This window comes from Heptranchias perlo, chromosome 18, assembly GCF_035084215.1.
Source record: "Heptranchias perlo isolate sHepPer1 chromosome 18, sHepPer1.hap1, whole genome shotgun sequence".
In the NCBI taxonomy this organism is placed as follows: Eukaryota; Metazoa; Chordata; class Chondrichthyes; order Hexanchiformes; family Hexanchidae; genus Heptranchias; species Heptranchias perlo.
The window spans coordinates 4,247,558-4,271,687 of NC_090342.1; the positions used below are offsets into that span (position 1 = coordinate 4,247,558).

The 24,130-nt window shown below is 44.9% G+C and overlaps 1 protein-coding gene across 2 annotated transcripts in view; it reads right to left on the reverse strand.

Moving 5' to 3' along the window:
• Positions 1 to 17,185, reverse strand: part of washc3 (WASH complex subunit 3) — a 42,195-nt gene extending 25,010 nt beyond the window's left edge. Inside the window, exons 1-3 of one of the 2 annotated variants that reach the window (XM_067999247.1) lie at positions 17,100 to 17,185; positions 11,113 to 11,211; positions 9,805 to 9,870 (exon numbers count right to left, since the gene is read on the reverse strand). In XM_067999247.1, the coding sequence (XP_067855348.1) occupies positions 9,805 to 9,870; positions 11,113 to 11,211; positions 17,100 to 17,150 (216 nt within the window). In that variant the 5' untranslated portion in view covers positions 17,151 to 17,185. Of the gene's footprint in view, positions 1 to 9,804; positions 9,871 to 11,112; positions 11,212 to 14,182; positions 14,268 to 17,099 lie in introns of those variants that run through there. The other variant, XM_067999245.1, reaches the window with a different exon arrangement.
• Positions 17,186 to 24,130: the final 6,945 nt, after the last annotated feature.

The following is a 24,130-nucleotide window of genomic DNA, read 5'->3' on the forward strand; positions in this document are numbered from 1 at the left end:
AGACAGGGAGAGCGCGAGAGGCAGACAGGGAGAGCGCGAGAGGCAGACAGGGAGAGCGCGAGAGGCAGACAGGGAGAGCGCGAGAGGCAGACAGGGAGAGCGCGAGAGGCAGACAGGGAGAGCGCGAGAGGCAGACAGGGAGAGCGCGAGAGGCAGACAGGGAGAGCGCGAGAGGCAGACAGGGAGAGCGCGAGAGGCAGACAGGGAGAGCGCGAGAGGCAGACAGGGAGAGCGCGAGAGGCAGACAGGGAGAGCGCGAGAGGCAGACAGGGAGAGCGCGAGAGGCAGACAGGGAGAGCGCGAGAGGCAGACAGGGAGAGCGCGAGAGGCAGACAGGGAGAGCGCGAGAGGCAGACAGACAGACAGACTGGGAGAGAGATAGACAGAGACATAAATAAAGAAAAGCAGATTTTCCTAAATGCTACAAAATCATTTCGCTTTTATTTCCAGTGTGCGATGTTCATATTAATTTTGCAGCTCAGCTGTCACATCATTCCGGCTGGCAGGTTTCTTTTAAATGAATAAACATTTTCCATCGACAGATGGCAACACTAGTATCTAAGGGACTGCTCGAGTCCACTTCAGTTTCAACATAAACTATTACAAGTCTCAGCATCATTATTCTTTCAACAATTAAACAGTTGAAAAGAACTACAATTAATTGTAATATTCTTTTTCTGCCCATTTGTAATACTCTGTCCATTTTTGTCAATTTTTGAAATATTTTCATCTATATATTAAAATCTTGTGTACAATACACACTCCCGAGAAGAATGAAGTTACATTTATATCTTTCACATCCTCAGGATGTCCCAAAGTGCTTCACAGCCAATGGCTGGCTTTTGAAGTGTAGTCACTGTTATTATGTAGGCTTACATCTCAGCCAATTTGCACACAGCAAAGTCCCACAAACAGCAATGAAATAAATGGCATATTAATCTGTCTTTGTAATGTTGGTTGAGGGATAAAAGTTGGCCAGGACACTGGGAGAACTCCCATACTCTTCTCAAAATGTGCCATGGGATCTTTTACGTTCACCTGAACAGACAGACGTGGTCTCGATTTAAAGACGCATCCAGCTCCGACAATGCAGCACTCCCTTCAGCACAGCACCAAAGCCCCAGCCTAGATTACAAGCTCAAATCCCTGGAGTGGGGCTTGAACCTACAATCTTATAAGTGCTAATGGCACTGAGGGAAATGGAGGGATTACCGAGCCCACCAATGCAGCTAAAATGACAAGACTGCCAAAAATATTCAGGGTAAACGACTGTATATACAGATAAGTCAGGCTCCCCTTAACAGTCAGCAAACCTTCCAAATCAAATAAGGTCACTGACATCATTTCAAAGAACTGACTGAAACAGGCAACAAATCTTTTGGAAAGGACACTGATGGTGATGTTCCCTTCTTGAACATTTAAGGGGGAATAAGAATGTCGACCAGGCTTACAAATATCATCTATGTAGTCCAGCCCGCTTAAGGTCACGTACATTAACCCAATCAATATAAATCTGAAATAAAAACAGAAAATGCTGGAAATACACAGCAGGTCAGGCAGCATCTGTGGAGAAAGAAACAGAGTTAACGCTTCAGGTCGATGACCTTTCGTCAGAACTGGAAGAAGTTAGAGATTTAACAGTTTATAAGCAAGTACAGAGCCAGGGAAAGAAGGGGGATGGGGAGGAAAGAACAAAAGGGAAGGTCTGTGATAGAGTGGAGGGCAGGAGTGATTAAATGACAAATGATGATGGTGCAAGGCAAAGGGGGTGGTAATAAGACAAGTAAAGAAACAAAAGATGGATCTAGAGGAGCTGTAAATGGCAACATCAGAACCATTCCCAGCACCTGCTGTCTGAAAAAAATGGATGCAGTGGTTACGATCAGAAGTTGTTGAAATCAATGTTGAGTCCGGAAGGTTGCAAAATGCCTAAACGAAAGATGAGGTGCTGTTCCTCGAGCTTCCGTTGAGCATCATTGGAACAGTGTAAGAGGCCGAGGACAGAGAGGGAGTGGGACAGAGAATTAAAGTGGCAACCGACCGGAAGGTCAGGGTCACATTTGCGGACAGAGCGGGGAGGTGTTCAGTAAAGTGTTCGCCCATCTGCGTTTGGTCTCCCCAATGTAGAGGAGACCGCATCGTGAGCAGAGAATACGGTGTAGTAAATTGAAAGCAGTACAAGTAAATCGTTGTTTCACCTGGAAGGAGTGCTGCATGAATTGCTGAGCATTCCCAGCATTTTCTGTTTTTAGTTCACACTTCCAGCACCTACAGTATTTTGTTCTTATTTCAATATAAATACGATTGGGTAATGCTGCCACCTCCCAGCCTGCTGAAATCGATGGGTAAAACCTGCTATTCCTACCTCCTCCAGAGGCGGTGCTGCAACCTCTAAAATCAATGATCAGATGGACGCTGGTGATTCTCACTCAGTCCAAACACTGCGTCGTGACCTCTCAGCCCGTTACACCAAACCGGGCTCGCTTTCAACTTGAGCGCCTGGGTGGTTACAAGGCAGAGCGCATCGTGCGCCCGCCGTTAGAACCCGCCTGATTTTCATCCCGTTGATAAGAACATAAGAAATAGGAGCAGGAGTAGGCCGCGCAGAGAAATGAATACAGAAAGTCATATAGGAAGGTATCAATCCCAGTCAGGGATCAGATTTGATTCTAAAGGAGTGAAAGGGAAATGATCCATGTGAAAGTCTTGCATTTATACAGCGCCTTTCACTTTTGAAGTGTAGTCATTGTTGTAATGTAGGAAATGCAGCAGCCAATTTGTGCACAGCAAGATCCCACAAACAGCAATGAGATAATGCCCAGATAATTTGTTTAGTGATGTTGGTTTAGGGATAAATATTGGCCAGGACACCAGGGAGAACTCCCCTGCTCTTCTTCAAAATAGTGCCATGGGATGTTTTATATCCACCTGAGGGCAGACGGGGCCTCAGTTTAACGTCTCATCCGAAAGACGGCACCTCCGACAATGCAGCACTCCCTTAGTCCTGCACTGGGAGTGTCAGCCTAGATTATGTGCTCAAGTCTCTGGAGTGGGGCTTGAACCACGACCTTCTGACTCAGAGGCGAGAGTTCTGTCCACTGGGGTGACTTACGGCACTCAGTCCCCCTTTTTTTGTTTCAAAAATACACTTCATTATAAAAAGATGTCTACTGCATTTAATTCATTTTTGCTGCTACTAGTGCACCTTCACTTTTGCTATTCATACGTTCCAGCAGCATCACAACATACTTACTGATGGGAATGAATTGCAAGATAGTCTGTTATCCCTGTTAAATATAACAAAGCAAATATTACACAAATACACGACTGCAAATTAAAATATTGCTATTTTTCTTCAAACATTTAATTACGTAGTTGCTCTGAAAACCTATCCACCTATTCACTCACAATCCCCTACCCCTTTCCAACCCCATTTCCTTCTGCGTCTATCCCTGGGAAAACATCTCCCCCAAGTTATTTACAACGGCACTTTCAGATTTCCAACTGCCTAGGCATTGGCCCCTCATTCGCCAAAATGGTTCTGCAGTTATCAATCTGCTCAATCACTCCCTCACCTCTGCCTTTGATGCCGTTGTTCCTACTAAAACCCTTATCTCTTCAGTCCTAGTCATTCCTCCTGGTATGGCCTCCATCTTCCTTTCCACATGTACAAAAGGTGTAGACTTGAACGTATCTTGACGCACAGCTGGTTTAGCTATCCATCGCCAGATCTGGCTGGATCACATAAAGCACTATCAGCCCTTGCTCTCCTCTGCCAAAACTGCTCCCTATTTCAGGATCATCCTGGAATGCAAAGGTAACCGCCAGATTCTTTTCTCAACTACCAACCCTCTTCTTAAACCCTATCCCCTGCCCCCTCCACCCTAACCTACAACAAGTGCAAGGAGTTCATGGATTTCTTTGTCACTAAGATTGAGTCCATCTGTTCAGCTACCTCTGGTGCACCCTCCCCTTCCTCTTGCCCACCAAGTCGAGCCTCCCCGAAGGTTCTCCTATCCTAGCCCTGAACTTGCATCTTTCTCTAGCTCCTCTCCCATCTCCCCATATGTCCTCTCCAAGCGATCCACCTACTGCTCTCTTGACCCCATTCCCACTATGCTGCTAACCACCTATCTTCCCTTCTTGGTCCTCATGCTAGCTGACATTGTAAGTGGTTCGCCTCCCTTCAGGTAGTGCCCTCCTCCCTTCCAAAACCACCGTCACCACCCCCCCCTCCTCAAAAAACCCACCTTCATTACCTCTGACTTTGCAAACTACCATCCTTCTCCAACCTCCTTGAACATGGAGTTGCAGGAAGATGGGCATGGATTCGGGGGGGGGGGGGGGGGGGGGGGAACAACATGTTTGAATCTCTCCAATCAGATTTCCATCCAGCCACAGCACTGTCACAGCCCTTATCAAAGTCACAAATGACATCCTCTGCGACTGTGATCGTGGTGCACTAGCCCTCCTCTTCCTTCTCCACCTCCCTGCAGCTTTGAACAGTCGACCACATATATGATCCTCCTCTATTGTCCAGCTCAATGGGACTTCCCTCACTTGGTTTCACTCCCACCCTCTATAAACTATAAACAGTTCATCCATAACTCTGCTGCCCGTATCCTAACGCGCACCAAGTCCCGTTCACCCATCACCCTTGTGCTTGCTGACCTACATTGGCTCCGGGTCCAGCAATGCCTCAATTTTAAAATTCTCATCCTTGTGCTCAAATCCCTCCATGGCCTCACCCTTCCCTATCTCTGTAACCTCGTCCAGCTCTACAACACTGATAACTCTGCATTCCTCTTATTCTGGCCTTTTGTGCATCCTCCACTTCCTTTGCCCCACCATCGGCCGTCGTGCCTTCAGCTGTCCAGGCCCTGAGCTCTGGAATTCTCTCCCTAAACCTCTCCGCCTCTCTCTCCTCCTTTAAGGTCATCCTTAAAACCCACCTCTTTGACCAAGCTTTTAGTCATCTGTCCTAATATCTCCTCCTTTGGCTCGGTGTCAATTTCTGTCTGATGAAGCTCCTGTGAAGCGCCTTGGGACGTTTCGCTACGTTAAAGGCTCTATATAAATGCAAGTTGTTGTTATCCACTGATTAATTGAACCAGACATGCCAGCATGGTTCCAGGTTCAATTGGTTGATCTGAACTGCAGTAGTGATACAGCTGCTACAATTGGCTTGTGTCCCTGGGTTAAAAAGGTGGGGGGATGGAGGGGAAAAACATATGGCATGGGTCCTAATTCCAGATTGTTACCAGCTGGCGGTGTGCATGCGTACATTGGATGGAGAAAGGATCAGGTTTGGCCCTGAGGCCCCATGGTACAAACCTACGCAGCCCACAAAGAGTCTTGGACACCATCCCTGTGCTGGTTGACCAAACACTGTGTCACAAAGCCAATGGAATGGGGGTGTATAAGTAGATCAGTAGAATATGTCCAAATTAACACACACTATAAAGCCCTAGTAAGATCACACACAGGGGTATTATGTCCAAATTTAATCATTCTATTTATAGAAAGACACAGGCACTCTAAAGAGTTCAAAGGCAAGGAGGATACTACCCGAAGGGTCAAACTAGGTCCAAACTCAGTGAACTAGGAAGAGGTACTAATGAGACTAAATTTATCCTCAGTGAGGAAAAAGATTAAAAAAAGGAAAGTATTTTTGCAAATAACAAACAGAATTTGGTAGGTGTGGAGGTCTTTATACGGAGTTAAAACACAACTAGGTGACATGATTCTGAGCCAAGGAAACTTCAAGATAAACATGATCGTCACAAAAGCAAGGAAGTCATGATGAACCTTTATAAAACACTGGTTCGGCCACAACTGGAGTATTGTGTCCAGTTCTGGGCACTGCACTTTAGGAAGGATGTGAAGGCCTTAGAGAGAGTGCAGAGGAGATTTACCAGAATGATTCCAGGGATGAGGGACTTAAATTACGTGGATAGGCTGGAAAAGCTGGGATTGTTCTCCATGGAACAGAGAAGGTTGAGAGGAGATTTGATAGAGGTATTCAAAATCATGAAGGGTCTAGACAGAGTGGATAGAGAGAAACTGTTCCCATTGGCAGAAGGGTCAAGAACCAGAGGACATTGATTGAAGGTGATTGGCAAAAGAACCAAAGGTGATATGAGGAAAAACTTTTTTACACAGCGAGTGGTTAGGATCTGGAATGCACTGCCCGAGGGGGTGGTGGAGGCAGATTCAATCACGGCCTTCAAAAGGGAACCGGATAAGTACTTGAAAGGAAAATATGTGCAGGGCTACGGGGATAGGGCGGGGCAGTGGGACTAGCTGGATTGCTCATGCATGGGGCTGGCGTGGACTTGATGGGCCGAATGGCCTCCTTCCGTGCTGTAACCTTCTTTGATTCTATGATTTTAGAGCCATTAACTTATGGGACAGACTATCGCCTGGTACTGCAAATGCTAACAAGTTGCATTCAAAAGAGACGGCCCTATTTCCAATTCAGCAGGGAGTCTTGATGCACATTTGGCATCAGGAGACGATGATTACAAAATGACCATAAGAGTATCAAATACACACACGTACATCACTGCCAGGACTTAGGAAATACACAATGGATTTTTCTCATTCCATCTTTTTTGCACTCCATGATGTAGCATAAAAAAGGACTGAAAAGACAAGGTCCAGCATTGTTATAAGAGGGAAAGGTAGCACTATAATGAGAATAAGGTGCAGGGTTCAGGCAAACTCACTGCAAGTTAAGCTCTTTCCAACATTACCATGTGACATAGAATGATTCAGCACAGGAGGCCATTCGGTCCATCGTGCCTGTGCCAGCTCTTTGAAAGAGCTATCCAATTAGTCCCATTCTCCTGCTCTTTCTCCATAGCCCTGTAAATCTCCTCTTAACCTTCTCCGCTCTAAACAGAACAATCCCAACTTCTCTAATCTCTCTACGTAACTGAAGTCTCTCATCCCTGGTACCATTCTAGTAAATCTCCTCTGCACCCTCTCTAAGGCCTTGACATCCTTCCTAAAGTGTGGTGCCAAGAATTAGACTCAATTCTCCAGCCGAGGCCTAACCAATGATTTATAAAGGTTATTATAAAATATTATAGCAATAAGTGATATTCTGTGGCAAGAAAGAAGCATGATTGTATTCAGAGTATGAATGTCAAGACAAGGTTGCTTGTATAATCACATGGAGATATTGCATCCCTGACAGGAAGTTAGTGCTTGACTGTAAAAGAAAGATTTGCACAATGGGGAGTTGCATTTTGAGTTTGATTGCATGGACTTGCTTGCATCTCCCCTTTCACGTTTCCAATTTGACTGACATGTGGTTTGGACTTTAAAACTGCAGTGGACCAGGGTGAAAAGGTTATAGAATGACGGTGGGTTCAGGTATAACATGATGGTTACCAACGGGATACCACTTTTCAATAAGGTTGTTTTCAACCAATGCAATGTTTGTTAAATCAGGTACCACATTGCCGGTTGTAATAAAACTTCACACAAAAAAATAGCAAAAATACAACCAGGCCAATAATGAAATGTTCAAATAATCCCAATCTTGTGGAAACTATTTAAAATTAGCAGATTTCCCATGGTGAGCCTGAGGATAGACTTTTACAATAGGAGTATTATATGTATTATACTACATGATAGGTGATTTATTATGCTGTTGCAGGAAAGGATTGTATTTACATAGCATCTCATTTATTTAGTGTATAGCAGGATCCCACAAATAGCAAGAAGATAGGTGACTAGTTAATCTGTTTTTGGTGGGATTGGTTGAGGAATGAATGTTTGCCAGGACGCTAGAACTCTCTGCTCTTCAAATAGTGCCACTGGAGTTTTGGTCTCCACTTGAAAAGGCAGATGGGGCCATGGTTTAACGTCTCATCCTGAAAGATAGCACCTCTGACAATGCACCACCTCCTCAGTACTGCACAGAAGTGTCAGCCTGGATTACCTGTTTGAGTCCTGGCGTGCAGCTTGAACCTGCAATATTCAGACTCAGGAGAGAGTTCTACCAACGCAGACAAGTTGAAATTGATTTTCAAGGTCGCAGGGTGTAACTGCTGTACTTTCCTCAGGTCAGTTATAGGCCGATTGTTCTTACAGATCCTCAGCTCGATGAGAGGTCAGATTGGCAGTGTCTAAAAAATAATTTTAAAATACACGTCCTGAATTCAATTAGACGTGTGCCAAAGTTTCTTTTCATATTAGAAATAATTGTCTTTCTTTGTCCCTTTTAAGGAAAGCATAAAACACAAATTTGCGTGTTTGTACGTAACACCTGGAGTGTGAGAGACAAGTGCCAAAACACCAAAAATAATTAAAACAAATCAAAAATTATCTCTTGGTGAGCTGCAGTCAAATCTGGAAAGCAGTTTCTTAGTTATCAAGATAGGCTAAAGGAGTTGGGACTCTCTACTTTAGAGAAGCGTAGACTATGGGGTGATCTGATCGAGGTTTATAAGATAATGAAGGGAATAGATTGTGTTCGAGTTGACAGTTTGTTCCAATTAAATAGGCTAGGGAGGACCAGGGAGGGATCACAATTTTAAGTTGTACAAGGCCAGATCGAGGTTAGATGCGAGGAGATGGTTCTTTTCCCAGAGAATAGTGGGCCTCTGGAACAGGCTGCTGGCTTGTGAGGTGGACACCGACTCGTTGAGTTCCTTCAAGTGAGAGCTAGACCTGTTTCTGGCTGGTGCGGAGATCATCTGGTACAAAAGGTAGGTACTGCAAGGAATTCTCAGGGCCAGAGTGATTTCCTGGACTAGTTTCAATCACCGGGGGGGGGTTTTGGAGATGAATTTCCCACATCTACCCACCCCAAATTGGCCTGGGGTTTCGCCTCTCCCAGGAGATTACATGATTTCGGATGGGAAGCGTATATATTGTGATACACAAGGTATCACGATTGTGAGAGACAGGCTGGATGGACCAGAGGGTCTTTTCCTGTCCATCATTGTTCGTACGTTTACAGCCCTTCACATGACTTAGTCATGAACAGCCACTGTCTAATTGAATGGCGGAACAGGCTCGAGGGGCTGAATGGCCTACTCTTGATCCTGTTACCACACTATAAACCACATCAGGATACACAAATACAGCCCCAGTAAAAACCAACATACACACAAGAAAAAAACACTACACAAAATGGATTACAACTTGAGTTTGAACCGATACTCTCACCACTTGATTCTAACAAATCACAATTTTCCCAAATGAAAGCATCCAATAGCTAAACCTGACAATTCACAAGTACCATCAGAAATGACCAAACGGTGTGGAGATGAACAAACAGGCCTGAGCCTGAAACCTCAGCATCACAAGAAACTGCAAATATTAAACTACGGGAACAACCTGATCCAACCTAATGATGGATGAAGACTACACAATAGGGTACAAAGAGATCGCAAATTTGTTATCGTCAGGTATGGAAAGCTCAAGACTAAAAAAATAGAAAACCAATTACCAATCAACGACCCTAGAAAAAGCAACGAATAAATGTCAGACAAATTTAAAATCCCCATGATATTCACAAAACCACTGGAGCAAACGGGATAAAACATATGATGCAGACGGACTGCCACAAGACCAATTAAGTCAGCATACACGTTTTGGCCACTCACTGACTCTGATTTGTTACTAACGCTCTGTGTTTTACATCCCACTACACGGTGACATGAACGATAGTCGATTTATACAACATGCAACATCTGCTGTCACTATATATACTGGTGGTGCATCAGTTATAAGGTACACGAGGTGAAATGCCGAGATCCTTCCCAGCCACAATTAATTTCTACCCACCTTGGCCTCCAAAATATTGAGAGTTGTTTCAATCTGCTGGATACGAAGAGAAAGGTTAGCCAGTTTCTGAAAGAGAGAAAAAAAACATCTTTGCATGTAAATAGAAACTTGTTAAACATACACAGGATGTAGTGGGTTTTACATATGATCAGAAAAGAACTGGCATTTATTTAACACCTCATGATGTCTCTCAAATATCTTAAAGTGGGTAACGATCAATAAATGACTTCTGAAATGCAGTGACTGATGTGTAGGTTAACAGAGCAGCCATTCTGCACACAGTTGGATCCAAAAAAACAATGTGAGGAATGACCAGCTAATCTGTTTAAGTGGTATTGGTCGGGTGAGTGGGAAGAGAAGGGATAGAGGGCATGTTGTTGACCAGGAAACCAAAAACTCCCTGTTCTCAAAATAGTGCCATGGGATCTTTAACATTCACCTGATCCACCAGAACAGGTTTAACATCTTATCCAAAGGATGGCAGGTCTGACTATGCAGCACTTGCTCAGCGCTGCACTGAAGTGTCAGCCTGATCTATGCGTTCAAGTCTCTGGAGTGGGGCTTGAACCCACAACCTTCAGATTTGAGCAAAAGTGAACCTGGCTAACACTTTAGTGTTCTAAATGGCCACCCCTAAGCTCCGACAATCCAGCCCAGCCTACTCAATCCTATTTGCAATTTATTGGGTGCAATGTGGAACTGGAGTCATTTGCTAGCCAGGATAGGTGATAGTAGCTTCCTTTCCCTGAAGGACATTAGTGAAACAACTGGGTTTTTATGGCAGCTGTATTTTTTTCTAAACCACAAATTATCAAACTTATCAAACTTAATTTCAGAACTTGCCATGGTGGGATTTGAACTCACAACGGGCGGGATGCTGACCCTGTATCTTAACCACTATGCTACCACAGCCCATCTCTGCAGCTTGCAAAGACAAGAAGTTTGGACACCCCTGCTCTAGTGCACAAGTGTTAGAAGCGATATCTAGTGTGCAGCTGCAGGTTGAGGACACACACCAGTTTGGTAGGTGGCTCGCTGTCGAAACGGAGGGAAACCAGTGTCGTAACCTGACTATCGAGCCCCACACCCGGGGAGAACTAAGGACACTCGGCCTAAACTCAAATTATTAGCCTCATATGATCAACTTTGCCATGTACTTTAAAAGAACAGTGAAGACAGAAGCATCACCCGGGTATACTGTGTTACATAGTTCTGTAGAATATGCAGTTTTTAAACTAGGAGGGGAAAGTGTCTGTAGTTAGTGAGTCAATGTTTCAGAAGCCAAACAGGAGGAATTTTATGAAGTACCTCTTCACAAACTGTTGAAAACCGATTCAAAAACCGGACAGTGTGTGCAATAAACTGGTTGAGAAATGCCACAGTCCTCTTCTGCTGGATGGCTGGAACCTGCAGTAAAGAATCCAAGATTATTCTAACATTTTGCTGACCATCGAAAGGCAGTTCAGGAGACTTTCTAGTATAAGATGCCAAAAAAAACTTACATTTATATATCACTTTTAACATACCAAGGTTAGGGGAGCAGACCCAGTAAGGAATGGGAGGGAGATTTACATCGAGTTACAGGCTTCTTCGACAGCACCTCCCAAACCCACGACCTCTACCACCTAGAAGGACAGGGGCAGCAGGCACATGGGAACAACATCACCTGCACATTCCCCTCCAAATCACATCATCCCAACTTGGAAATATATCGTCGTTCCTTCATCGTTGCTGGGTCAAAATCCTGGAACTCCCTACCTAACAGCACTGTGGGAGAATCTTCATCACACGGACTGCAGCGGTTCAAGAAGGCGGCTCACCACCACCTTCTCAAGGGCAATTAGGGATGGGCAATAAATGCCGGCCTCGCCAGCGACACTCACATCCCATGAACGAATAAAAAAAAAATCTACAGCACAGAAACAGGCCAATCGGCCCAACTGGTCTATGCCGGTGTTTATGCTCCACACGAGCCTCCTCCCTCCCTACTTCCTCTAACTCTATCAACATATCCTTCTATTCCTTTCTCCCTCATGTGCTTATTTAACTTCCTCTTAAATGTATCTATGTTATTTGCCTCAACGACTCCTTGTGGTAGCGTGATCCACATTCTTTCCATTCTCTGGGTAAAGAAGTTTCTCCTGAATTCCCTATTGGATTTATTAGCGACTATTTTATATTTATGACCTCTAGTTTTGGTCTCCTCCACAAGTGGAAACATTTTCTCCACGTTTACCCAATCAAACCCTTTCATTATCTTAAAGACCTCTATCAGGTCACCCCTCAACCTTCTCTTTTCTAGAGAAAAGAGCTCCAGCCTGCTCAGCCTTTCCTGAAAAGTATATCCTCTCAGTTCTGGTATCATCCTTGTGAATCTTTTTTGCACCCTCTCCAATGCCTCTATATCCTTTCTATAATAGAGACAAGCACTGTGCACAGTACTCCAAGTGTGGTCTAACCAAGCTTCCATACGAGTTTAACATAACATCTCTGCTTTTCAATTCTATCCCTCTAGAAATGAACCCCAGTGCTTGATTTGCCTTTTTTAATGGTCTTATTAACCTGCATCGCTACTTTTAGTGATTTGTGTATTTGTACCCCTAGATCCCTTTGCTCCTCTATCCCATTCAGACTCTTATTATCCAAGCAGTATGTGACCTCCTTATTCTTCCTACCAAAATGCACCACCTCGCACTTATCTATATTGAAATTAATTTGCCAATTACCCAGCCTTTCTGCAAGTTTGTTAATATCTTCTTGCATTTTGATGCATTCCTCCTTTGTATTAACTACACCCCTCAATACAATGTCGTCTGCAAATTTTGAAATTGTACTTCCAATTCCCAAATCATTAATGTAAATTGTGAACAACAGTGGAACACCACTTCCCACTTTTTGCCAGTCTGTGTAGCTACCCTTAACCCCGCTCTGTTTTCTGTTTTGTAGCCAACTTACTATCCATTCTGCTATCTGTCCCGACTCCACTTGCTCTGACTGTTGTCCGGGGGCTACAATGCGGTACCTCACCTTTGAAAATCCAAATATATTACATCTACTGCATTACCCTTGTCTACTCTTTGTTTCTTTTTCAAAGAATTCAGTAAGGTTGGTCAAACATGACTTTCCCTTCTGAAATCCACGCTGACTATTCTTTATTATATTTTCGTTTTGTAGAGTTTTTCTATTACATTTTTGAATAAAGATTCCATTATCTGTCCTACCACCGACATTAAGCTAACTGTAGCTGTAGACTCCAAGAAGATATCAATGGGTTGGTGGAGTGGGCGGAAAAGTGGCAAATGGAGTTCAACCCAGAGAAGTGTGAGGTAATGCACTTAGGGAGGGCAAACAGTAAAAGGGAATATGCAGTAAACGGGAATATATTGAGAGACCTTGGAGTGCATGTGCACAGGTCCCTGAAGGTGGCAGTACAGGTAGATAAGGTTGTGAAGAAGGCATACGGAATGCTCTCCGTTATTAGCCGAGGTATAGAAAACAAAAGCAGGGATGTAATGATGGAACTGTATAAAACGCTGGTAAGGCCACAGCTGGAGTATTGTGCACAGTTCTGGTCACCACATTACAGGAAGGATGTAATTGCTCTGGAGAGAGTGCAGAGAAGATTTACAAGAATGTTGCCAGGGCTTGAAAATTGCAGCTACGAGGAGAGATTGGATAGGCTGGGGTTGTTTTCCTTGGAGCAGCGTAGGCTGAGGGGAGACTTGATTGAGGTGTGCAAAATTATGAGGGGCCCAGATAGAGTAGACAGGGTGCACCTGTTTCCCCTAGCGGAGAGTTCAAGAACTAGAGGACATAGATTTAAGCTGATTGGCGGAAGGATTAGAGGGGACATGAGGAAAAACTTTTTTACCCAGAGGGTGGTGGGTGTATGGAATTCGCTGCCCGAATTGGTGGTAGAGGCAGGGACCCTCAACTCTTTAAAAAAGTACCTGGACCTGCACCTAAAGTGCTGTAAACTGCAGGGCTACGGACCGGGTGCTGGAAGGTGGGATTATAATGGGCACCTGGTTGTTCTTCGAGCTGGCGCGGACACGATGGGCCGAATAGCCCCTTTCTGTGCTGTACCTTTTCTATGATTCTAACTGGTCCCTGGACTTGTTCTATCTCCCTTTTTAAATATGGGAATCACATTAGCTGTCCGCCAATCCTCTGGCATTATTCCCAATTCTAATTAATTTTTTATATATATGTAATAATGCATTTTCTCTCTCCTCCTAAACTTCTTTTAATATTCACAGATGCAATCCATCCCGACCGGGGTCTTACCCTCTCTAAGTTTGATTAATCAATTATCTCCCCCCCTTTCCATCATAAATGTTTTTATATCTTTTTTGATCTTTTCTAATGTCAGGTCCACCTTGTCAGTCTCCCCGGTAAATACTGAGGCGAAGGAACTCTTCAGTATTTCTGCCATTTCATTGTCATTCGATTAACGGGAGGTTCTGAAAGAGCAGTCGGTGAGGAGCAAATAAACACCCCAGACCCCTGAAAATAAACACCCCAGACCCCTGAAAATAAACACCCCAGACCCCTGAAAATAAACACCCCAGACCCATGAAAATAAACACCCCAGACCCCTGAAAATAAACACCCCAGACCCCTGAAAATAAACACCCCAGACCCCTGAAAATAAACACCCCAGACCCATGAAAATAAACACCCCAGACCCATGAAAATAAACACCCCAGACCCATGAAAATAAACACCCCAGACCCATGAAAATAAACACCCCAGACCCCTGAAAATAAACACCCCAGACCCCTGAAAATAAACACCCCAGACCCCTGAAAATAAACACCCAGACCCCTGAAAATAAACACCCCAGACCCATGAAAATAAACACCCCAGACCCATGAAAATAAACACCCCAGACCCCTGAAAATAAACACCCCAGACCCCTGAAAATAAACACCCCAGACCCCTGAAAATAAACACCCCAGACCCCTGAAAATAAACACCCCAGACCCATGAAAATAAACACCCCAGACCCATGAAAATAAACACCCCAGACCCATGAAAATAAACACCCCAGATCCCTGAAAATAAACACCCCAGACCCCTGAAAATAAACACCCCAGACCCCTGAAAATAAACACCCCAGACCCATGAAAATAAACACCCCAGACCCCTGAAAATAAACACCCCAGACCCCTGAAAATAAACACCCCAGACCCATGAAAATAAACACCCCAGACCCCTGAAAATAAACACCCCAGACCCCTGAAAATAAACACCCCAGACCCATGAAAATAAACACCCCAGACCCATGAAAATAAACACCCCAGACCCCTGAAAATAAACACCCCAGACCCCTGAAAATAAACACCCCAGACCCCTGAAAATAAACACCCCAGACCCCTGAAAATAAACACCCCAGACCCATGAAAATAAACACCCCAGACCCATGAAAATAAACACCCCAGACCCATGAAAATAAACACCCCAGACCCCTGAAAATAAACACCCCAGACCCTTGAAAATAAACACCCCAGACCCCTGAAAATAAACACCCCAGACCCATGAAAATAAACACCCCAGACCCCTGAAAATAAACACCCCAGACCCCTGAAAATAAACACCCCAGACCCATGAAAATAAACACCCCAGACCCCTGAAAATAAACACCCCAGACCCATGAAAATAAACACCCCAGACCCCTGAAAATAAACACCCCAGACCCCTGAAAATAAACACCCCAGACCCATGAAAATAAACACCCCAGACCCCTGAAAATAAACACCCCAGACCCCTGAAAATAAACACCCCAGACCCCTGGAAATAAACACCCCAGACCCCTGGAAATAAACACCCCAGACCCATGAAAATAAACACCCCAGACCCCTGAAAATAAACACCCCAGACCCCTGAAAATAAACACCCCAGACCCCTGAAAATAAACACCCCAGACCCCTGAAAATAAACACCCCAGACCCCTGAAAATAAACACCCCAGACCCATGAAAATAAACACCCCAGACCCCTGAAAATAAACACCCCAGACCCCTGAAAATAAACACCCCAGACCCATGAAAATAAACACCCCAGACCCCTGAAAATAAACACCCCAGACCCCTGAAAATAAACACCCCAGACCCCTGAAAATAAACACCCCAGACCCCTGAAAATAAACACCCCAGACCCCTGAAAATAAACACCCCAGACCCCTGAAAATAAACACCCCAGACCCCTGAAAATAAACACCCCAGACCCATGAAAATAAACACCCCAGACCCCTGAAAATAAACACCCCAGACCCCTGAAAATAAACACCCCAGACCCCTGAAAATAAACACCCCAGACCCATGAAAATAAACACCCCAGACCCCTGAAAATAAACACCCCAGACCCCTGAAAATAAACACCCCAGACCCATGAAAATAAACACCCCAGACCCCTGAAAATAAACACCCCAGACCCATGAAAATAAACACCCCAGACCCCTGAAAATAAACACCCCAGACCCCTGAAAATAAACACCCCAGACCCATGAAAATAAACACCCCAGACCCCTGAAAATAAACACCCCAGACCCCTGAAAATAAACACCCCAGACCCCTGAAAATAAACACCCCAGACCCCTGAAAATAAACACCCCAGACCCATGAAAATAAACACCCCAGACCCCTGAAAATAAACACCCCACACCCCTGAAAATAAACACCCCAGACCCCTGAAAATAAACACCCCACACCCCTGAAAATAAACACCCCAGACCCATGAAAATAAACACCCCAGACCCCTGAAAATAAACACCCCAGACCCATGAAAATAAACACCCCACACCCCTGAAAATAAACACCCCACACCCCTGAAAATAAATACCCCAGACCCATGAAAATAAACACCCCAGACCCCTGAAAATAAACACCCCAGACCCATGAAAATAAACACCCCACACCCCTGAAAATAAACACCCCACACCCCTGAAAATAAATACCCCAGACCCATGAAAATAAACACCCCAGACCCATGAAAATAAACACCAGCAAATTAAACAAAACCCCTCAAAATACCCGAGTGATTGCTGGTGGCGCGGCCGATGGACAGCGACCATTAACAGGGCGCGGATTGGGGTCAAGCGTTCGGATTCTGTGGCTCAGGATCAGGGGGGGGGGGTCGGAAACCACCGCTGGCGGCAAAACAAGCCCCAAAAAACAAACAACCTCCGAGCGGGAGCGGCCCCTCGGGCCCGGGCTCCGGCCCACGGCTCTCTGCCCCTCGAACGCGGCCCTGATTCCAGCGCCCAAGGCCCCCGGCCCCCCAGGCCCCCCTCACCCGGGTGAGGTCGATCCCCGATCCCACCAGCGGCAGCCCGTCCGCGTCCATCCTTCACACCGGAAACTGAACAGCCTCACACCCACCGCGCGACGGCCCTCTGACCCGGAAATAAACTGCCAGTGATGGTGAACAATCTGTGAGAGTGAACAGTCATAGTGAACAATCTGTGAGAGTGAACAGTCATAGTGAACAATCTGTGAGAGTGAACAGTCATAGTGAACAAACTGTGAGAGTGAACAGTCATAGTGAACAAACTGTGAGAGTGAACAGTCATAGTGAACAAACTGTGAGAGTGAACAGTCATAGTGAACAAACTGTGAGAGTGAACAATGGTGTGGAGATGCCGGTGATGGACTGGGGTTGACAATTGTAAACAATTTTACAACACCAAGTTATAGTCCAACGATTTTATTTTAAATTCCACAAGCTTTCGGAGTTTACCTCCTTCCTCAGGTGAACGGTGTGGAAATGAAATTTTCGAATCCTTCGCCTTTGAAAATCACAGAACAATGCCTGGTGATTACTGCCCGTTGCCAAGGCAATCACAGTGAGCAGACAGAAAGGTGTCACCTAAAAGGCCACCGAATATACAAACCCCCCCAAAAAAAAGAGAGAGAGAGAGAAGGAAGACAGTCAATGACCCGTTATATTAAAAACAGATAACATTTGTTCGCTGGTGGGGTTACGTGTAGTGTGACATGAACCCAAGATCTCGGTTGAGGCCGTCCTTATGGGTGCGGAACTTGGCTATCAATTTCTGCTCGATGATTTTGCGTTGTCGTGTGTCTCGAAGGCCGCCTTGGAGTATGCTTACCCGAAGGTCGGTGGCTGAATGTCCATGACTGCTGAAGTGTTCCCCGACAGGGAGAGAACCCTCCTGTTTGGCGATTGTTGCGCGGTGTCCGTTCATCCGTTGTCGCAGCGTCTGCATGGTCTCGCCAATGTACCATGCTCTGGGGCATCCTTTCCTGCAACGTATGAGGTAGACAACGTTGGCCGAGTCACAGGAGTATGAACCGTGCACCTGGTGGGTGGTGTCCTCTCGTGTGATGGTGGTATCTGTGTCGATGATCTGAAAGGAGAACAGCGTCCACGACACCACACAACCCTGCCACGGTAACCTCTGCAAGACATGCCAGATCATCGACACAGATACCACCATCACACGAGAGGACACCACCCACCAGGTGCACGGTTCATACTCCTGTGACTCGGCCAACGTTGTTTACCTCATACGTTGCAGGAAAGGATGCCCCAGAGCATGGTACATTGGCGAGACCATGCAGACGCTGCGACAACGGATGAACGGACACCGCGCAACAATCGCCAAACAGGAGGGTTCTCTCCCTGTAGGGGAACACTTCAGCAGTCATGGACATTCAGCCACCGACCTTCGGGTAAGCATACTCCAAGGCGGCCTTCGAGACACACGACAACGCAAAATCGTCGAGCAGAAATTGATAGCAAAGTTCCGCATCCATGAGGACGGCCTCAACCGGGATCTTGGGTTCATGTCACACTACACGTAACCCCACCAGCGAACAAATGTTATCTGTTTTTAATATAACGGGTCATTGACTGTCTTCCTTCTCTCTCTTTTTTTGGGGGGTTTGTATATTCGGTGGCCTTTTAGGTGACGCCTTTCTGTCTGCTCACTGTGATTGCCTTGGCAACGGGCAGTAATCACCAGGTATTGTTGTGTGATTTTCAAATGCGAAGGATTCGAAAATGTCATTTCCACACCGTTCACCTGACGAAGGAGGTAAACTCCGAAAGCTTGTGGAATTTAAAATAATTTTGTTGGACTATAACTTGGTGTTGTAAAATTGTTTACAATAGTGAACAATCACAGTGAACAAACTGTGATAGTGAACAATCATAGTGAACAAACTGATAGTAAACGATCATAGTGAACAATCTGTGATAGTAAACAATCAGACTCAGTGAACAATCATAGTGAATGATCTGTGATAGTGAACAATCATAGTGAACAATCTGTGATAGTAAACAATCACGGTGAACAATCTGTGATAGTAAACGATCATAGTGAACAATCTGTGATAGTAAACAATCAGACTCAGTGGAACAATCATAGTGAACGATCTGTGATAGTAAACAATCATAGTGAACAATCTGTGATATTAAACAATCATAGTGAACAATCTGTGATAGTAAACAATCAGACTCAGTGAACAATCAGACTCTGAACAATCAGTGATAGTGAATAATCAAAATTAAGAATCAGTGATCATGAATGATCATAATGAATAATCCGGGATAGTGAATAAATATAGTAAACAATCTGGAATAGTGAATAATCATTGTGCATAATCAGTGTCAGTGAATAATCACATTGCTAGTGAATAATCACGTTGCTAGTGAACCATCACAATATCAGCCCGCATGGGGGCCAGGAAAAGAAGTTTGGGGGTCAGTAGTTTAGTAGGAATCAGGTCAAGGGAGCAGGAGGTGAGCTTCACAGAAAGAACAATCTTATATTTATATAGCATTTTCATGATCTCAGGACATTCCAAAGTGCTTCACAGCCAGTGAAGTACTTTTGAAGAGTAGTCACTGTTGTAATGTATGGAAACACTGCAGCTAATTTGCACACAGCAAGATTCCAGACACAGCAATGAAATAAATGACCAGATGATCTGTTTTAGTGGTGTTAGTTGAGAGATAAATATTAGTCCAGGACATCAATAGAACTCCCCTGTTGAATAGTACCATGGGATTGTCTATGTCCACCCGAGAGAGCAGATGGGGGCTGTTTATCAATTCATCTGAGAAGATAGCACCTCTGACTGTGCAGCATTCTCTCAGTACTGCATGGAAGTGACAGGCTAGATCAAGTCTCTGGCATGGGGCTTCAACTCATGACCTTCCAATGTAGAAGTGAGAGGCTACCATCGAACCACGGCTGACACCTTGGAGAGGGCATTGAGGGAGATGACAGGGAAGCTAGAGAAAGATGGGGTTCAGGGCAAGGGTAGAGGGGAGCCCGAAGGGACGTTTGGCTTGTTTGGAAAGCAGGATGGGGCCGGGGCAGCTGAATGAATGGCCTCAATCTTAGTGACTAATAAGTCCATGAGTTCCTCACACTTGTTAGAGGTGAGGGTGGAAGGGCAGGGGTGAGGGATTTAAGGAGATGGTTGGTAGTGAAGAAAAGAAGTTGAGGGTTACTTTTGCTCTCCAGGATGATCCCAAGACGTGGGTGGTTTTGGCTGTGGAACATGAGGCCTTGACATCGAGCTTGATGTTACAAGGTTTAAATGCACAGAACTCAGGAAGAATGGTTGCTGTCTTGATAGTCCTCAGCAAAAAGAGACAGCCATGGGACAAAAATGGTTTTAAAACTGGAAACGTGAGATGCCAGGACAGCAAAGGGGGAGAAAGAAATGGAGGTGTGGATAATTATTTGACCATTCTCTCAAAGTATCCAGAACATGAAGCTGTTATCAAGAAGGGTAATCATATTGAGATGCATTTCAAGTGAGGGCGTAATCCCAGATTCCCAACATGTGCTGCAGGCGATGAGGCTCCACACCAGGAGCAGAAGTTTGTACAATTACTTCTAAGTTAATCCATTGTTGATAGGTGACAATGGACAACCTTCCTTCACTGCCATTTCAAGAGGGTGAGTGAGTCTCTCGTCCATCCTTACACGGACCATGGAGCTGGAATACATATCCCGGATAAAATCCAGGATTTGGCCTTAACTTCCAGGATTAGGGCATCGTGTGGAACTAGGTGGAAAGCCTTGTGAGAATCGATGACGCCAGTTGGGTTTCCCCTAAACTTTACAATGCTCTGTGATCTTGAATAAATCCACCACCTGTTTTACACATTCATCAGAATGATACCCGGGCTACAAGGGTTAAATTATGAGCACAGGTTGCATAGACTAGGCTTGTAGTCCCTTGAGTATAGAAGATTAAGGGGTGATCTAATTGGGATGTTTAAGATGATTAAAGGATTTGATAGGGGAGATAGAGAGAAACTATTTCCTCTAGTGGGGGTGTCCAGAACAAGGGGGTATAATCTTAAAATTAGAGCTAGACCATTCAGGGGTGATGTCAGGAAGCATTTCTTCACACTAAGGGTAATGGAAATCTGAAACTCTCTCCCCCAAAAAGCTGTTGAGGCTGGAGGTCAATTGAAAATTTTAAAACTGAAGTTGATCTATTTTTGTTAGGCAATGGTTACAGAACCAAGGAGGGTGGATGGTGTTAAGATACAGATCAGCCCTGATCTAATTGAATGGCGGAACAGGCTCGAGGCACTGAATGGTCTCTTCCTGTTCCTGTGATCCTATCACGAGGGCAGAATCCAGCCTGTTCCTCTCAGGTCGCTCTATGGACCTTTAGAGTATCCAATATTCATGCTGCGACAAACTGAAGAAACACTTTAAGAGCCACTGATCTCAGCAAGATTCTTCAGTAGTTTCTGGGCTCAGTAAGATAGAAAGTACAACTCTGCTCTGGAACACCGAAGGTATGAGTTTCACAAACAGAATCCTCGGAAAGGTAGCTACGAGGCAGGTGGGTGGTTCCTGACACTGTTCTCCAAGACCATTGGTGTTCCCCAACCCTCTCCCTTCCCACCGAGAGCAGCTTTTGGGAGTCCACTCCCTTCCTGCAGAACTGGCTCTTGAAGGCCTTGTATCTGTGAAGTTCCCTACCTTCATGAAGATGTGTCCTTGCTATGGTCAGTTGGCCCAATTGCCAACTCAGTAAAGTCCTCTTTCCAAACCTTGAGGATGTCCTCATGGGCTTGTTGAAGAGCACCAGAGTTGTCAATCATTGGCACAAGCCCAGACAGAGAGACATCAATATTACCATTATATGTGTTAGCTGTGGCACAGTGGTAACACTCTTACCTCTGATTCAGGAGGTCGTGGGTTCAAGTCCCACTCCAGAGAGTTGAACATATTATCTAAGCTGACACTCCAGTGCAGTACTAAAGGAGTGCTGCACTGTTGCAGGTGCTGTCTTTCAAATGAGATGTTAAACTCAGGCGCTGTCTGGCCTCTCAGGTGGATGTAAAAGATCCCTTGGCAATATTTTGAAGAAGAGCAGCAGAATTCTCCCGTGTCCTGGCCAATATTTAACCTTCAACCAACACCACTAAAACAGGTTATCTGCTCATTATCACATTGCTGTTTATGGGACCTTGCTGTGTGTAAATTGGCTGCCACCTTTCCTACATTACAGAAGTGACTGCACTTCAAAAAGTACTTCATTGGCCGTGAAACGCTTTGGGAAGTCCTGAGGTCGTGCACGTTGCTGTAGAAACGCAAGTGTTTCTTTCTTTACCAACACTCAGAGATTGTCCCCATTTCTCCATAAACTACCAGCGGCAGAAGGAATAATTTTCTGAAGACAATTCAGGACCATGTTCAAAATGCCTCTATTTCTGATCATAATCTCATTTAAAGCTCCTGTTCATTTCTGTGAATTCCCTTATGGTCCCCTTGCCTAGAGTTTATTCAGGCGATCACCCAAAGTAGAGGTCAACACATGCTTGTTTTTGTAATGTAAACAGTAGACGATGCAGTGGGCTATAAATTGGGCTGCGTAGCGCCCGTTTTGTAGGTGCTACGTGGCCTCCTAAGGACCCAAAATAGTGTCCAGAATGCGTGCGCACGCTTCTAGTCTAATGTGCATCAGACGCCGTCTTGGTAAAGCTTTTGGTCACCTGTCCTAACATCTCCTTATGTGGCTCGGTGTCAAGTTTTGTTTGATAATCGCTCCTGTGAAGCGCCTTGGGACGTTTTATGATGTTAAAGGTGCTATATAAATGCAAGTTGGTTTTGTTGTTGTTAATTATAAGCCAATGATGTGAAAGCATAGCAAAGACTTGCATTTTTACAGAGGCTTTCATGTCCCAAAGGCCTTGCAACCAACGGATTACTTTTTAAGTGCAGCCACTGTTGTTATGTTGCCAAATATGGCAGCGGATCTGAGCACAGCAAGAGCCCACTAACAGCAAATGAGACATATGACCAGATAGTTAGCCACCGAGAGTGCCTATCACAAGCCTGCTCCAGAGACTTGGGTACAAAATCTAGGCCGACATTCCAGTGGAGTACTGAGGGAATGCTGCAATGCCAGAGGTGCACCTTTCTGAAGAGACGTTACACCGAGGCCCTGTCTGCCCTCTCAGGTGGATGTAAAAGATTCCAATTTGAAGAAGAGCAGGGTAGCTCTCCCTGGTGTCCTGGCCAATATTTATCCCTCAACCAACATTACTAAAAAAAAGTTATCTGGTCATTATCATATTGCTGTTTGTGGGATCTTGCTGTGCGCAAATTGGCTGCCACGTTTCTTACATAACAAGAGTGACTTACATAACAAGAGTGACTACTCTTCAAAAAGTACTTCATTGGCTGTAAACGCTTTGGGACATCCTGAGATCGTGAAAGGCGCTCTATAAATACAAGGCTTTCTTTCTTCTATTACATGCAATTTGCCGACCATTTAAAATAATTGACGTAAAATTACGGGGATTGTTCCAGCGAACGCGCAGGTAACGAACGCCGGCAGCATGTAAAGTAGGGAGAATATGCGTTAGATCAGTCTGCAACGCTGATTTAAAGGGACAGATACGATTTTGGAACTCAACGCTCCAGTCAACGCACTGTCTTAATCTCGCACAGCTGAACAGGCCGTAGAAAGCATGGAGGAAGCCCTCCCCGCCGCTCTCACCAGTGCTCGTTAAAGGGATCAGGCAGGAATTACAGGTTAGTTGCTGGATTATTGTTTCTGGCTGCTGATGCATTTGTTCCTGTTTTTGGAGGTCTCCTATATTTGAATACTGGGACTAGGGGACATAGCCTAATAATTAGAGCCAGGACTTGCAGGAGTGACTTCTGCACTCAAAGGGTGGTAGAAGTTTGGAACTCTCTTCCGCAAACGGCAGTTGATGCTAGCTCAATTCTTAATTTTAAATCGGAGATTGATAGACTTTTGTTAACCAAAGGTATTAAGGGATATAAGGCTAAGGCGGGTACATAAGAGTTAGGT